Source organism: Saccostrea cucullata, unplaced genomic scaffold, assembly GCF_032062105.1.
Source record: "Saccostrea cucullata isolate Sc308-1 unplaced genomic scaffold, CSIRO_AGI_Scuc_v1 ctg15271, whole genome shotgun sequence".
Lineage (NCBI taxonomy): Eukaryota > Metazoa > Mollusca > Bivalvia > Ostreida > Ostreidae > Saccostrea > Saccostrea cuccullata.
The window spans coordinates 1-12,882 of NW_026941272.1; the positions used below are offsets into that span (position 1 = coordinate 1).

Here is a 12,882-nt window from a genome sequence, read left to right on the forward strand (position 1 = left end):
TTACAGATGATGAGTAAGGAACGCAGAATAAGGGTAGGTAACTCTGCGTGGCTTTCCAATGTTTGTTGCACCGAACCACTATATTTATACCTGGTGGTGGCTTTATCTTGTACACTTTTTGTAGCCTTTTTGCTTTGATGTCTATACACACTATTTTGCACTTTCTTTTTCTTCTTTTACATCTTTTTTATGTATTTTAGTGTTCATGAATCTTTATGAGATGCCCTAACTGGTGGGGGTGGGGGATGAAAATGATGTAATGAACATTTCCTTAAGATTAATAAGAAAACTAGTTCTTTAAAAATTTATTTTTGAAATGAAAATTTGATTGAATTTCTTAAAATGTCTTGTGCCATTTTCTAAAAAAGAAAATCTGCAGCAATCGGGCATCTTATATTGTGTTGATATATGTATTGTATCAAGATGTAAAATTATTGTATTTCTCTCTCTCTCTCTATCTCTATGCATACTTTGACTTCTTATGCCCAACATCTCCAATATCTTATAACTTATATTTCTCTCTCTCTCTCTCTCTCTCTCTCTCTCTCTCTCTCTCTCTCTCTCTCTCTGCATACTTTAATTTCTTATACCCAACATTTCCAATATCTTATAACTTAAATCAGCACAATGTATTCCTCATTTACTGTTTGTACATTTATAACATGAAATTAATCAAACTTTCTACGATGGAAATATTCCGTTAGTACAGCAGAGAGTTTTTTCATTTGATATGTAAATGTAATTCTGTTTTTGTTGCTTGTTCTTGTATTTTTGATGCCTGTGAATGTCACTGTTCTTATGAAATTAACGCCGCCTTATATATGTATGCAAAAAAAAAAAAAAAAAAAAAAATAGAAAGAAAGAAAAGGGGAAAAAAAAGTTTAATTTGGATCAAATTATAAAACACACAAAGAAATTTCTTAGTTGAATCATATGTACAACTAAAATAAAAGTCTCGTACATATCTATGCTTTGTAAATTGCAAAAATTAGAACATGTACAGTTGCATATTGCCAAAATCTTCTAAAGGCATTTTATAAACACTGTACATGCTGTTTTGTAATGCATTAAACAATCAGCTGTGTACACTTGTATCAAATCTAACCTAAATGGGATTTAAATGAGGTGGAATATGGCCAATTCTAAAACCTCATGCAAACTGGAAAGTTTCCAAAGTGAGTCACAAAAAACATAAACTGAACTAGAAGATTTTTGTATTTAATTAAATTAGTCTCTTTAAGTATGCAAACTTTAATTCCTTAAGATTTGAATCATATTGGAAATATTGAAACAGGTTTTCCCTTCATGATAAATGTGCATGACTATTTCAAGAATTAGAAAAAATAAGGATTTGTGAAATACTAGTATAGAAAATCTAAACATGTACATGTACCAGTACCAAATAAATGTGAAAATAACATAAATGAATCCCAAGAATGACTGAATCATTAAAAAAAAAATCATTTTGTACATGTATATATTAGCAATTTTTTGGATACAGCACTCTCTCTCTCTCCCTCCCCCTCTCTCCCCTCCTCTCTCTCTCTCTCTCTCTCTCTCTCTCTCTCTCTCTCTCTCCCTCCCTCCCTCTCCCTCCCTCCCTCCCTCCCTCTATTATGATTATATATTTTTTAAATACATATTTATTGCAGTGTAATACTATCATACTGAAGCTTTTTAAATGTACTTGTATATCTGCTTGTTTCAATACAATAAATAAATTTGTAGTACATGTGTACTCATGAAAAAGAGAGTGAGAAATTGGGATTGAAAAATTTACATTATTTTGATTGCTTTTCTGATCACATTAAATTGCATCAAATATGCATGATTCTTTTTTTTTTATATACTTATATTGTGTATTACATGTCATTTTATGAAAGAAACTGTTTTTGAATGCTTTTGATATCTTGTTATAACAATTTTTGGTCACTTGATAATTTTATTACCAATATTATGCTACATGAATATTAAATTCACTTTATTATGAGTTTTAACATTGTCATTGTTAAATCAAGACACTTTCACTTTTTGTTAATGTTGCTAAATGTTCATTGCAAGGCTTACATTTCTGCAAAAGAAGTAAGTTACATGGATTGTTCAACCAGAAACTTCAACTTTCAGTTCAACTTTTGTTTCAACTGGACAGTTTTACCTTCTTTTGAGTCCTGCTTCTTTAGTTTATCTTGTCACGAAATTTCCATTCAGTTTCTTTGTATTGCATGATTGATGTTGAATGAACTAGTTGAGTTGTTGCAGATCTTTTTATTTTTCAGTCATAGTTTCAACTTTGATTATTAGATTCATGAATCTGTTTTGTAGATTTAGTACATGACTGTATATTTCAGTTTAGTAACTTTGAGATATGTATAAAGGAAACACACAATTTTCATATAGGTTATAGTTTATAAATGTCAAATTCTAGTGGCTGAAAATTTAATATGAAGAATAATTATGAAAAAGAATTGTAGCACATACACCCATTTTCAATTTGAAACAAAAAATCACATCTCTTAGTTCAAGATTAAAGATGTTTACACAAATGACTCAAATATTTACACAAATAATGAAAACAAAACATCTATATCTGTATAATGAAGACTTTCATTTTGATTATGACCAAAGGAAATTCTTACAAATATGGTAACGCTTCTGCCTTTTATTTCAGTGGACTGGACTACTCTCGGCCATGGCACGATAGTTACGTGGCGGCCAGACAGAACATCAAGGAAAACCTACACACCCTCCACCCCTCTATGCAGACTGTCCTCAGGATGTGTCAGTCTACACTGGGCAACATGATCCTTGTAGACTGCTCAAACTTCAGGTAATGAATAACAGGGGTGTGTTGTTTTACAAGTGCCTGTATTCTGATCTCTTAAAATTGACACAGACATATACTAGTATATATAGCAGATTCAGTGTAGCAGGAGCATTTTTGAAAATCTTTTAAAGGAAGGTTGAAAATGGACAACATGTGTAGTATAGAAATTCCTTAATGTAAAATACATGCAATCAAGATTTAGGTTTATTTGATAATTGAATTTTATTATTTCAGTGAGATTAGAACCAAAAACTTAGAGCTTAATAAATGTCACTTATGCATTGTCTTAAACTCTGATATTGATATAAAACTGATTGAGAAAGATGATTAAAACTTTAGACCTGAATTTTCAATTATTTGATTTCAGAGCCAATGGACCAGTGGAATTTGAGTCCTTTAAGAACACCCTTATTCTGGATCTAGAGAAAACAGAGGATAAATTGAACAACAGCTGGTTCCCTGGCATTATCAATGTCTTTGCAGACAAGAACACATTTGTTTCACCCAAGGCTGAAAAGCTGGACTCATTCTTTGAATGTGTGACAACACTGATCTCAAACCAGGTAAAGTATTCAACCTTCACCATTGAAGGAGAATTGCTTTTTACCTTAAAAAAACTTTCTCTCTACCAAAATGAAAAAAAACATAATTTATATAATTTTTGATGTTGCATATTAATTCATATGTTGATTTGTGTTTCCAGCTGAAGGATTTACTAGTGAGAACCATTGACAGTTACGTCACTCTGTTTGATCCTAACGACAAGTCCAAGCTGCCTCTGATGAAGATGGAGCTGACCTTTGATGACCAGAAAATGCAGTTTTATCCCCCAAAGGAAGATTTAGAGGAGACCGCCCTCTTTGTGGTCAACCACATCTGTAAGGCCATGCAGCAGGTGCCCACCGTCCAGTCATGGTTAGCCGGTGGCAGCACGGTCAACCACACAGACGCCACCGTGGCAGAGCATGTGGTTAAAGCTGCAGTTCAGACGTTGAAGGAGGCAGTGAAGAGAGAATTTGAAGGGCCACAGTTACACCTAGATTCATTTGGTGAGTGGTCTTATTTATGTCATTTTTTGATAAATCTTTAACTTACTATACGAGCTTGTCTTGGTATATTTTTTTGTTTTATTTTATCAAATTTTTAAAAGTAAATTGACATTAAAGCTGTTTTTTGAGATATTGAATAGAATTTCATTTTGTTACAAATCGTTATTTTTTTTACAGTAAAGAGATATGACTACATTGTGAATGGAGAAGCCCTGAAAGAAATTCAAGAATATGTGAAATATGAGCACACTTTTGCTGAGTATCAGAAAGTAAGATCTTTTTTTTTATAACATAATTTCCTGTCTAGAAAAAAAAGGAAAGATTTCTAATTTTTATATAACACTGATGTTTTTTTTCCTTTGTAGCATATTGATAGATACAGAAATCTTGCCAGTGAGATCATGGGACTGCCGAGTATAGAACACTTTGACATGATTCGTCTGGATTGTGAGGACCTAAAGCGAGGATTGGCTGAGGCCGCCCGAGGATTGGCTGACGAACTCCTCAGAAAAGTCTCCGATGACCACAGAGCTGAAAACAAGAGGCAAGTTGTAATTAAGAACATTTTCAAATATCAAGTTAAAACATGTACTGTTGTATTTTGAAAAATAATCCTTTAAAAAAATGATCTAAAGTAGACAAGCTTTTTCTTCGTTGGATTAATTTATGTTATGTTCATGGTCTCAAATTTTTTTCAGCATATATAAAGTACAATTAAGATAAAAACAATTGCAATCCAAGAAATCCATATTTTTAACTCAATATTGAACAAAACTGCAATTTCACAGAACCATGACCACATTGGGAAAAAAAAGATTTTTTTCTCACAGTTTTTGTAGAATATCAATAAAACTATTTCATACCTGTACTTTATAATTATCATGAAATGTTTATATCATTTTTCAGCATTTGTGAGGAATTCCAGACAATCAGAGACAAGGCTCTGAAAACCCCCGATTCCAGTGAAGAGTTGATGGAAATGGTGAAGTTCACACAGGAGGCTAGAACCAGTGGAATGGTGAAACTGAATGAACGCATCAAGGAGTCTAAGGACCGGCTGGCCTATCTTATTGATGTGTACATGTTCCCACCAGAGGACATTGAACTGAACTGTGAGGTTCTGACCTGGCCAAATAGAATCTCACCAGTCTTTGATGAAAATGACGAGGTGTGTCTTCTTGGATTTATGTAGCAAAGTTTTATTTTTTGGTCCTAAACTGTTAGGGGGTTTGAGGAAATAGAGCTAAATTTTACTTGATAATATCATCCCTATTTGTCAGTAATAAAACTGACAACAAAACTTAATATATCTTATAGGAGGATAAATATTTAATATCAAAAGTTTTTAACATTGAAGTGCTGTGATGAGAAGGGAGGTAACTCTTTTTATACCCAACCAACAATATCCTTGATATTATGAATAACACTTCTGTTTTGGTTTTGGCACTCAGCTGATAGAGAAATCTAAACAAGCAGGAGAGCGCCAGTTATTGGAGAAGAGAGAGAAGGTAATAGCAGAGCTGAGAGAGACTCCGACAGCGTGTGGATGAATTTAATGATTACGGTGAACTGGACATGATGACCCAGTACGTACAAGATGTCCGCGCTGTACAGAAACGTCTGGCCGACGTACAGGAACAAATCAGCTTCATTAACAAGGTCAGTGAAAAGTTTTTTTCACATAATTTCTTAAAAAGAATGCGAAAATTTTATTAATTTTCAGGGATGAAGGGGATGGGGGTAAATGTCTAGTGAGTGTCAATGCATTAAAGTGAACACTTTTGCAAAACTAAGTTTCCATTAAAGAAAAAATATTAAACTACACTGTTTTAGGCATTGTTACAAAAAAGAAACAATGCCAGTGAAAATATGCAATAAGAAATGTTTGTGTCAAACTGCATAAGATTTATGTCATGTAATGTACAATACTGATTGCTTAACAAATAAATAATAATAATTTAAAAAAAACTAGAATGTGTTGATATCACACACTGGTATAATTTAATTCGCAGGGAGGACTTACGTTATGTATAAATCAGAGAATTAGAGCTAGCGCACTGTCTACATATATATAAAGTATTATTCAACAAATTAAAGATGATTTAATTTTATTATTTAAAGGGGGAGGAAATAAGCACCTCCTTAAAATTTACCTGGTCTTAGAACCCCTGTCAATCATCTGAAATTAAACCTGGGATTGGATACTTTGATTTGATTGACATTTAGTTTGCTGTATGGGTCAGAATTACCCTAAATGCCAGCAAAGATCAATAACACAATTTAAACTTAACAATAATTTATTTACAGTAATATATAATAAGTATATGAAACATAAAGTACAAACTTAGCAAGAATCTAAAAATACATACATCAGAGTGTCCGTTGCTGCACACAATGTCCCAGTGAAAATATATATCCCAGTTATATCTCAATAGTGCTTATACGACAAAGTATTCACAATTATTGTATATCTATGCATTGAATTGACAGGGTATTTATACAGTATTATAAATCTAGAATATTCTAGAAAATGTTAAAACATGATATTACTGGAACAATCTGGACATACACAAAATTTAAGAATGTTCTAGATAAAATGACCAAACATGTTGACCACTCTGGAATGTTCAAGAAACTTAATGTTACTAATTATATACATAATAAAACAATACACATCTCACAACACCTCCCCCCTTAAAAAAGTTTGAATGTCAATGAAAACTTATATTATTAAAATAAAAGTTTTGTACATTAATACAAAATCTAGTATGTTTACGATACTCTTGACAAAGCGTCTGCAATAACATTGTCTTTGCCTTTGATATGCTTAATTGTTATGTTGTATTCTTGTAACAACAAACTCCATCTAGTCAGTCTTTGATTCTTGTTTGACAATTTATGCAAAAATGTCAGGGGGTTGTGATCCGTATATACAAGAATTGGATGCAAAGTAACATTCAAATAAACATCAAAATGCTGTAAAGCTAACAACAAAGCAAGGCATTCCTTTTCAATGGTGGAATAGTTTTGTTGACATTTTGTAAGTTTCTTTGAAAAATAAGAAACAACTCTATCTACATTATCACTATGTTCTTGAAACAAAGCTGCCCCGATTCCAACATCACTAGCATCAACAGTAAGCTTAAATTGCTTAGAAAAATCTGGAGTTGACAGAACTGGGTTGCTCATAAGGACAGATTTGATTTTATGGAAGGATTTTTCACAGTCCTTTGTCCATTCAAATTTAACCCTCTTTTGTAAAAGATTTGTAAGTGGACTAACAACTGAGGAAAAATTTGGACAAAATTTTCTGTAAAACCCAGCCATGCCCAAAAACCTCATTAATTCTTTCTTGTTTGTAGGAATCGGGAACTTTGCAATAGCTTCCACTTTAGCCATAATGGGTGTAACATAACCTTGACCTACTTTATGACCTAAATACTCTACATAAGCATGACAAAATTCGCTCTTCTCAAGATTCACAGTTAAGTTTGCTTTAGCTAAAATGTCAAATAAAGCACGCATGATTCGAAGATGTTCGTCCCATGTGTCACTGTATATGATGACATCATCAATGTAGGCCTCGCATCCCTCAAGGTCTTGAAGAAGGGAGTGAATCATCCTTTGGAATGTAGCCGGTGCGTTTTTCATGCCAAAAGGCATTACTTTATACTGGTAAAGTCCATCTGGTGTAGCAAAAGCAGATATTTCTTTTGCTCTTTCTGTTAACGGCACTTGCCAGTAGCCTTTCAACAGGTCAAATTTACTGACAAATTTGGCGTTTCCAATGTTGTCAATACAGTCATCGATTCTAGGTATTGGGTATGAATCAGTTTTGGTAACAGAATTCACCTTTCTAAAGTCTGTACATAATCGGTACGAACCGTCTTGTTTTGGTACAAGAATACATGGTGAGCTCCAATCACTTTTACTAGGTTCAACAATGTCATTGTCCAACATGTACTGCACTTCCCTTCTTAGGTACTGCAATTTTATTGGATTCAGACGGTACGGATGTTGTTTGATAGGCAGAACGTCACTCATTATGACATCATGACAAGCTGCATTAGTTTTCTTTGGAACATCCGAAAAGATTTGATGATACTCATTCATCAAGTTTTTAACTTGTTCTTTTTGGTGAATGTTCAAATGTCCAAGTTTGGCATCAAAATCAGCCAAAATTTCTGAGTTTTTCAAACGAACACTCTGATTACAATCTTTCTCATTCATTTCTACACTCGTATCACTTTCAATACAATTTTGAACAGTCTTAGCATTGGCTAAAGTGGAAACTGGTTTTACAGAATTTCGGTCACACCTTTCAAAATACTCTTTTAACATGTTAATGTGACAAACCCGTTTCTCTTTACGTCGACCTGGTGTCTTAACTACATAGTTTACATCACTGATCTTGCTTTCAATTTCATAAGGGCCATAAAATCTGGCCTGTAAAGGATGACCAGGAATAGGTAAAAATACAAGAACCTTATCACCTGGCTTAAACACCCTATTTCTAGCATCTTTGTCATACCACATTTTCATTTTCAACTGAGAACTCTTCAAATTTTCTTGTGCTAATTTACAAGCATTGTAAAGTTTTTCTTTGAAATCAGACACATAATCTAAAAGATTAAGATCACTAGTCTCAGTCAGCCACTTTTCCTTCAACAATTTCAAAGGACCTCTAACTGTATGACCGAACACCAATTCAAAAGGACTAAACCCAAGAGACTCCTGGACTGCCTCTCGTGCAGCAAATAGTACAAGATGAACCCCTTCATCCCAGTCTTTCTCATACTGGTAACAATAGGTCTTCAGCATTGTTTTTAGGGTTTGATGAAAACGTTCTAGCGCTCCCTGGGACTCAGGATGATAAGCAGTTGATCTATATTGCCTTATACCCAACTCATGCATGACTTGCTGGAACAACCCCGACATAAAATTTGAGCCTTGATCCGACTGAATTGCCTTGGGTGCTCCTACAAAACTGAAAAACTTGGTTAGGGCCTTAACTATGCTCTTTGCCTTTATATTCCGTAGAGGTATGGCTTCAGGAAACCGAGTGGATGTACACATAATGGTAAGTAAATACTGGTTTCCAGATCTGGTCCTAGGCAAAGGTCCTACACAATCCACCAACACTCGACTAAACGGTTCTTCAAAAGCTGGAATGGGTTGGAGAGGAGCAGATGGTATCTTCTGATTTGGTTTACCTACCATCTGACAGACATGGCATGACTTGCAAAACTTCGAAACATCCTTTCTTAGCTTAGGCCAATAAAAATGACTCAAAATCCTATTATAAGTCTTATTGATACCTAAATGACCAGCCATAGGTGTATCGTGAGCTAAACTCATGACATCTCGATGATAAGCAGCTGGGACCACTATCTGGTGAACAACACGCCACACTTCATCTGGAGAAGCGTCAGGTGGTCGCCATTTTCGCATAAGGATGCCATCTTTCATATAGAAGCATTCTCCAACTTTAATAGCCTCTTCTGGTGGAAGTGCCCTCTTACTAAGTTGAATGATATCTGGGTCTTTATGTTGTTCAGAGAGTAAACGTTCTCGGCTGAGGATGTCCTTGCCTTGGCTAACTAGTGGATGCAACTCATCATCCTCACCACCAAATTTTGGTAAAAATTCTTTCTTCTCTTGCTTCTTGATATTGTGTGGTTCCATGCTGGTTTGAGTGCCATCAAGGTCAGATAAGAAAGTGTCATTCAAATCAATATCAACAGAGGAATTCGTCTCGTCAAAGGCTTGAGTATGGTCTGCCTCCATTTCTCGTCTTCTGGCCATCGCTCTAGTAACAGCACAGGCTGGATAAATGTCATCATCTTCATCATCGCACATGACATCTGGATTGATCTTCTCACAAACTATAGGATCTGGTACAACTTTCCCACCAGCTAAATCGTTGCCTAACAACAAAGAAATGCCTGGAACGGGAAGAGTAGGTCGAACACCTACGATAACAGGTCCAGTAACTAAATCTGACTTCAAACTAATTCTATGCAGGGGAACATCAATGACGCCTAGCTCCACACCCTGTAATAAAACTGACCCACCAGTAGAAGTCTGCTCAGACAAAGGAAGCACGCCCTCTAACAATAACGTCTGTGCAGCACCAGTATCTCTCAAAATCTGGACAGGTTTTATTTCGCTAGAGTCACCGAGTGAAACAAATCCCTGAGACATAAAGGGCTTATAATCCTCCATAGAATCAATAGAACTGGACTGTGAACCCTGGACATCAGGAGTGTCAGAACAAATCGAAACTAAGGCTTCTCTATCACCTCTAACTGCCGCACAAGCGTGTGGTTGAGTTTTATCAAAATCATTTTTTCTCTTAAGTTTAAAGCATTCACTGATCAGATGACCCTTTTTCTTACAATAACTACAAGTAGGAAGCGACCCTATTCCAGAAGATCCTTCAACACGTCCTGGACCGGACTTAAAACCACCTTGGGATGGAGACTGGGAACTTGTGAAAGACTGAGACCCTGAACCACTCTTTTTATATGTGTCTGAATTGGTAGAATTACTGCTAGTCTGAGATCTTGAAACAAAATTCTTTTTATGAGACAGAGCATAAGTATCAGATATGACTGCTGCCTCTTCAAGAGTTTTCACATTCTTATCTTCTAAATGTGTTTTCAAATCTTGAGGAACACACTCCTTAAACTCTTCTACCAGGATGACTTGGCGCAAATTAGCAAAAGTTTTATCAAGTTTCTTGGATCTAAACCAGTGATCGAATAAATCTTCTTTCTCTCGTGAAAATTCAACAAATGTTTGATTATCAAACTTTCTATACTTTCTAAACTTTTGTCTATATGCTTCAGGTACTAATTCATATGCTTTTAATATTGCTGCTTTGACCTTCTCATAGTCTGAACTCTCAACTACCCCTAGTGCAGAGTATACCTCAGCCGCTTTTCCAACCAGTACACTTTGTAACATTGTTGACCAAACGTGTTGTGGCCATTTAAGATTCTCTGCGACTTTTTCGAATTGGGGAAAATATTTGTCTACAGATTTTTCTTGAAATTTCGGAACTAACCTAATGTTTTTTGCTGCGTCAAATTCAGTTTTGACAACTGACGGTTCTGGTTGGTTTTGTAATTTTAATTTCTCTAATTCAAAGTTCATTGCACGCTCTTCTCTTTCTGCTGCTAATTTGTCTAATTCAAATTTTCGTTCACGCTCTCGTTCTTCTCTTTCTCTTTCTCGCTCTTCTCTTTCTTTTTCTCGATCTTCTCTTTCTAATTTTTCTCTTTCTAATCGCATTTTCTCTAACTCTAATTGAAACTGATATTCTGCCATTTTGTAAGAGCCTAACTCTGATTTAACTGTATATTCTGGAAGATCGTATTTTTCAAAGATGTTTTCTTCTACTAGTTTGTTTGCAACCTTAATTCTAATGTCTTGCTTTCTCTGAGAGGATTTAACATCTAACCCAAAATGCAAACCTAATGCGATCAAGTCATCCTTTTTTAACGTATCAAAAACCTGAACACTTGGTGAACTAAGAAAGTCTGTGACCGAAAACACCATGTTGATTTCTGCTGGCTTATAATCAAATTTAACAAAAAATTAATGAGCAAAATTATGACAATAAACTGCAAAAGTGCAAAAATTCTTTATCCCGGACGAGCCCCCAATTCTGTTATGGGTCAGAATTACCCTAAATGCCAGCAAAGATCAATAACACAATTTAAACTTAACAATAATTTATTTACAGTAATATATAATAAGTATATGAAACATAAAGTACAAACTTAGCAAGAATCTAAAAATACATACATCAGAGTGTCCGTTGCTGCACACAATGTCCCAGTGAAAATATATCCCAGTTATATCTCAATAGTGCTTATACGACAAAGTATTCACAATTATTGTATATCTATGCATTGAATTGACAGGGTATTTATACAGTATTATAAATCTAGAATATTCTAGAAAATGTTAAAACATGATATTACTGGAACAATCTGGACATACACAAAATTTAAGAATGTTCTAGATAAAATGACCAAACATGTTGACCACTCTGGAATGTTCAAGAAACTTAATGTTACTAATTATATACATAATAAAACAATACACATCTCACACTCCATACTATAGCTGTCGGGGAATCAACCTCGGTCCGAAGCCCTGGCCATTATTACAGACCATGCGTTGTGAAAAAATCAAGTAGAGTTTATCTTAAAAAGATAATTATTTAGACAATAATATTTCTACTTCAACATTTTATTCTCAAAACATCGTTTCTAAGTTTCATGGTTATTTACCGAGAGACTGTTTTATGATTCAATTTCTTCTTTCGTTTGCGTAGATGACGTGTAATTTGAACTACTTCCCTTTTTGTCGCCAGATTACAACGACAGATTTTGGTGCTAAATGCATTTTCGTTAAAACACTTCATTAAGAAACACACTGTATATAAAAATGTCAAATTATTAAAAATATCAATTATTTTAAAAGAAAGAAATTGAGAAGGATTCTGTCTGCAACAAAAAATGCTTTATTTCGCATTTCAATTCATGAGCTAAACATGAAAAAAGACGGCCTCGGTTTACAAAGTCGTAGGAAAACGCATACAGGTAATACACTCAGGTAACATCCTGTGTATATAGGTAGTATACACAAGCCAGCGTCATTCCCTCGGGGCTTCTCAGCCACTTCGATTAAGCTCCACCCCACACCAAACTTACCTGAGGAAAACCGTACGGTTGAAAACCTCGGCCTTTAAACCTGTCACATTCTTCAATAAAATGACAAAGAATAGATTTTTTTTTGACAAATATTAAATACTGTCTTTTTAAAGCATGTAAAATCAGAGCAAGTAAATGGAAAGTGGTGGTGGGGGGAGGGGGGGTCAACTAAATGTGGTCATTCATTTGTCATTTGAATAGTCATTTTCAGTTCCCCACACGGTAAAATAAATTGATATTTACAACCATCGACTGTATTATTTATAAAGATGCCCACTAAATG

The 12,882-nt window shown here is 34.7% G+C and overlaps 1 protein-coding gene across 1 annotated transcript; it reads left to right on the forward strand.

Moving 5' to 3' along the window:
• Positions 1-2,668: 2,668 nt before the first annotated feature.
• LOC134257530 (dynein axonemal heavy chain 12-like) lies at positions 2,669-5,423 on the forward strand (the record flags this gene model as incomplete). Its single annotated transcript, XM_062740133.1, has 7 exons — positions 2,669-2,827; positions 3,192-3,387; positions 3,528-3,873; positions 4,051-4,142; positions 4,239-4,417; positions 4,780-5,041; positions 5,325-5,423. Coding segments are annotated over 7 exons (1,333 nt in total), but the record flags the coding sequence as incomplete, so codon positions are not given.
• Positions 5,424-12,882: the final 7,459 nt, after the last annotated feature.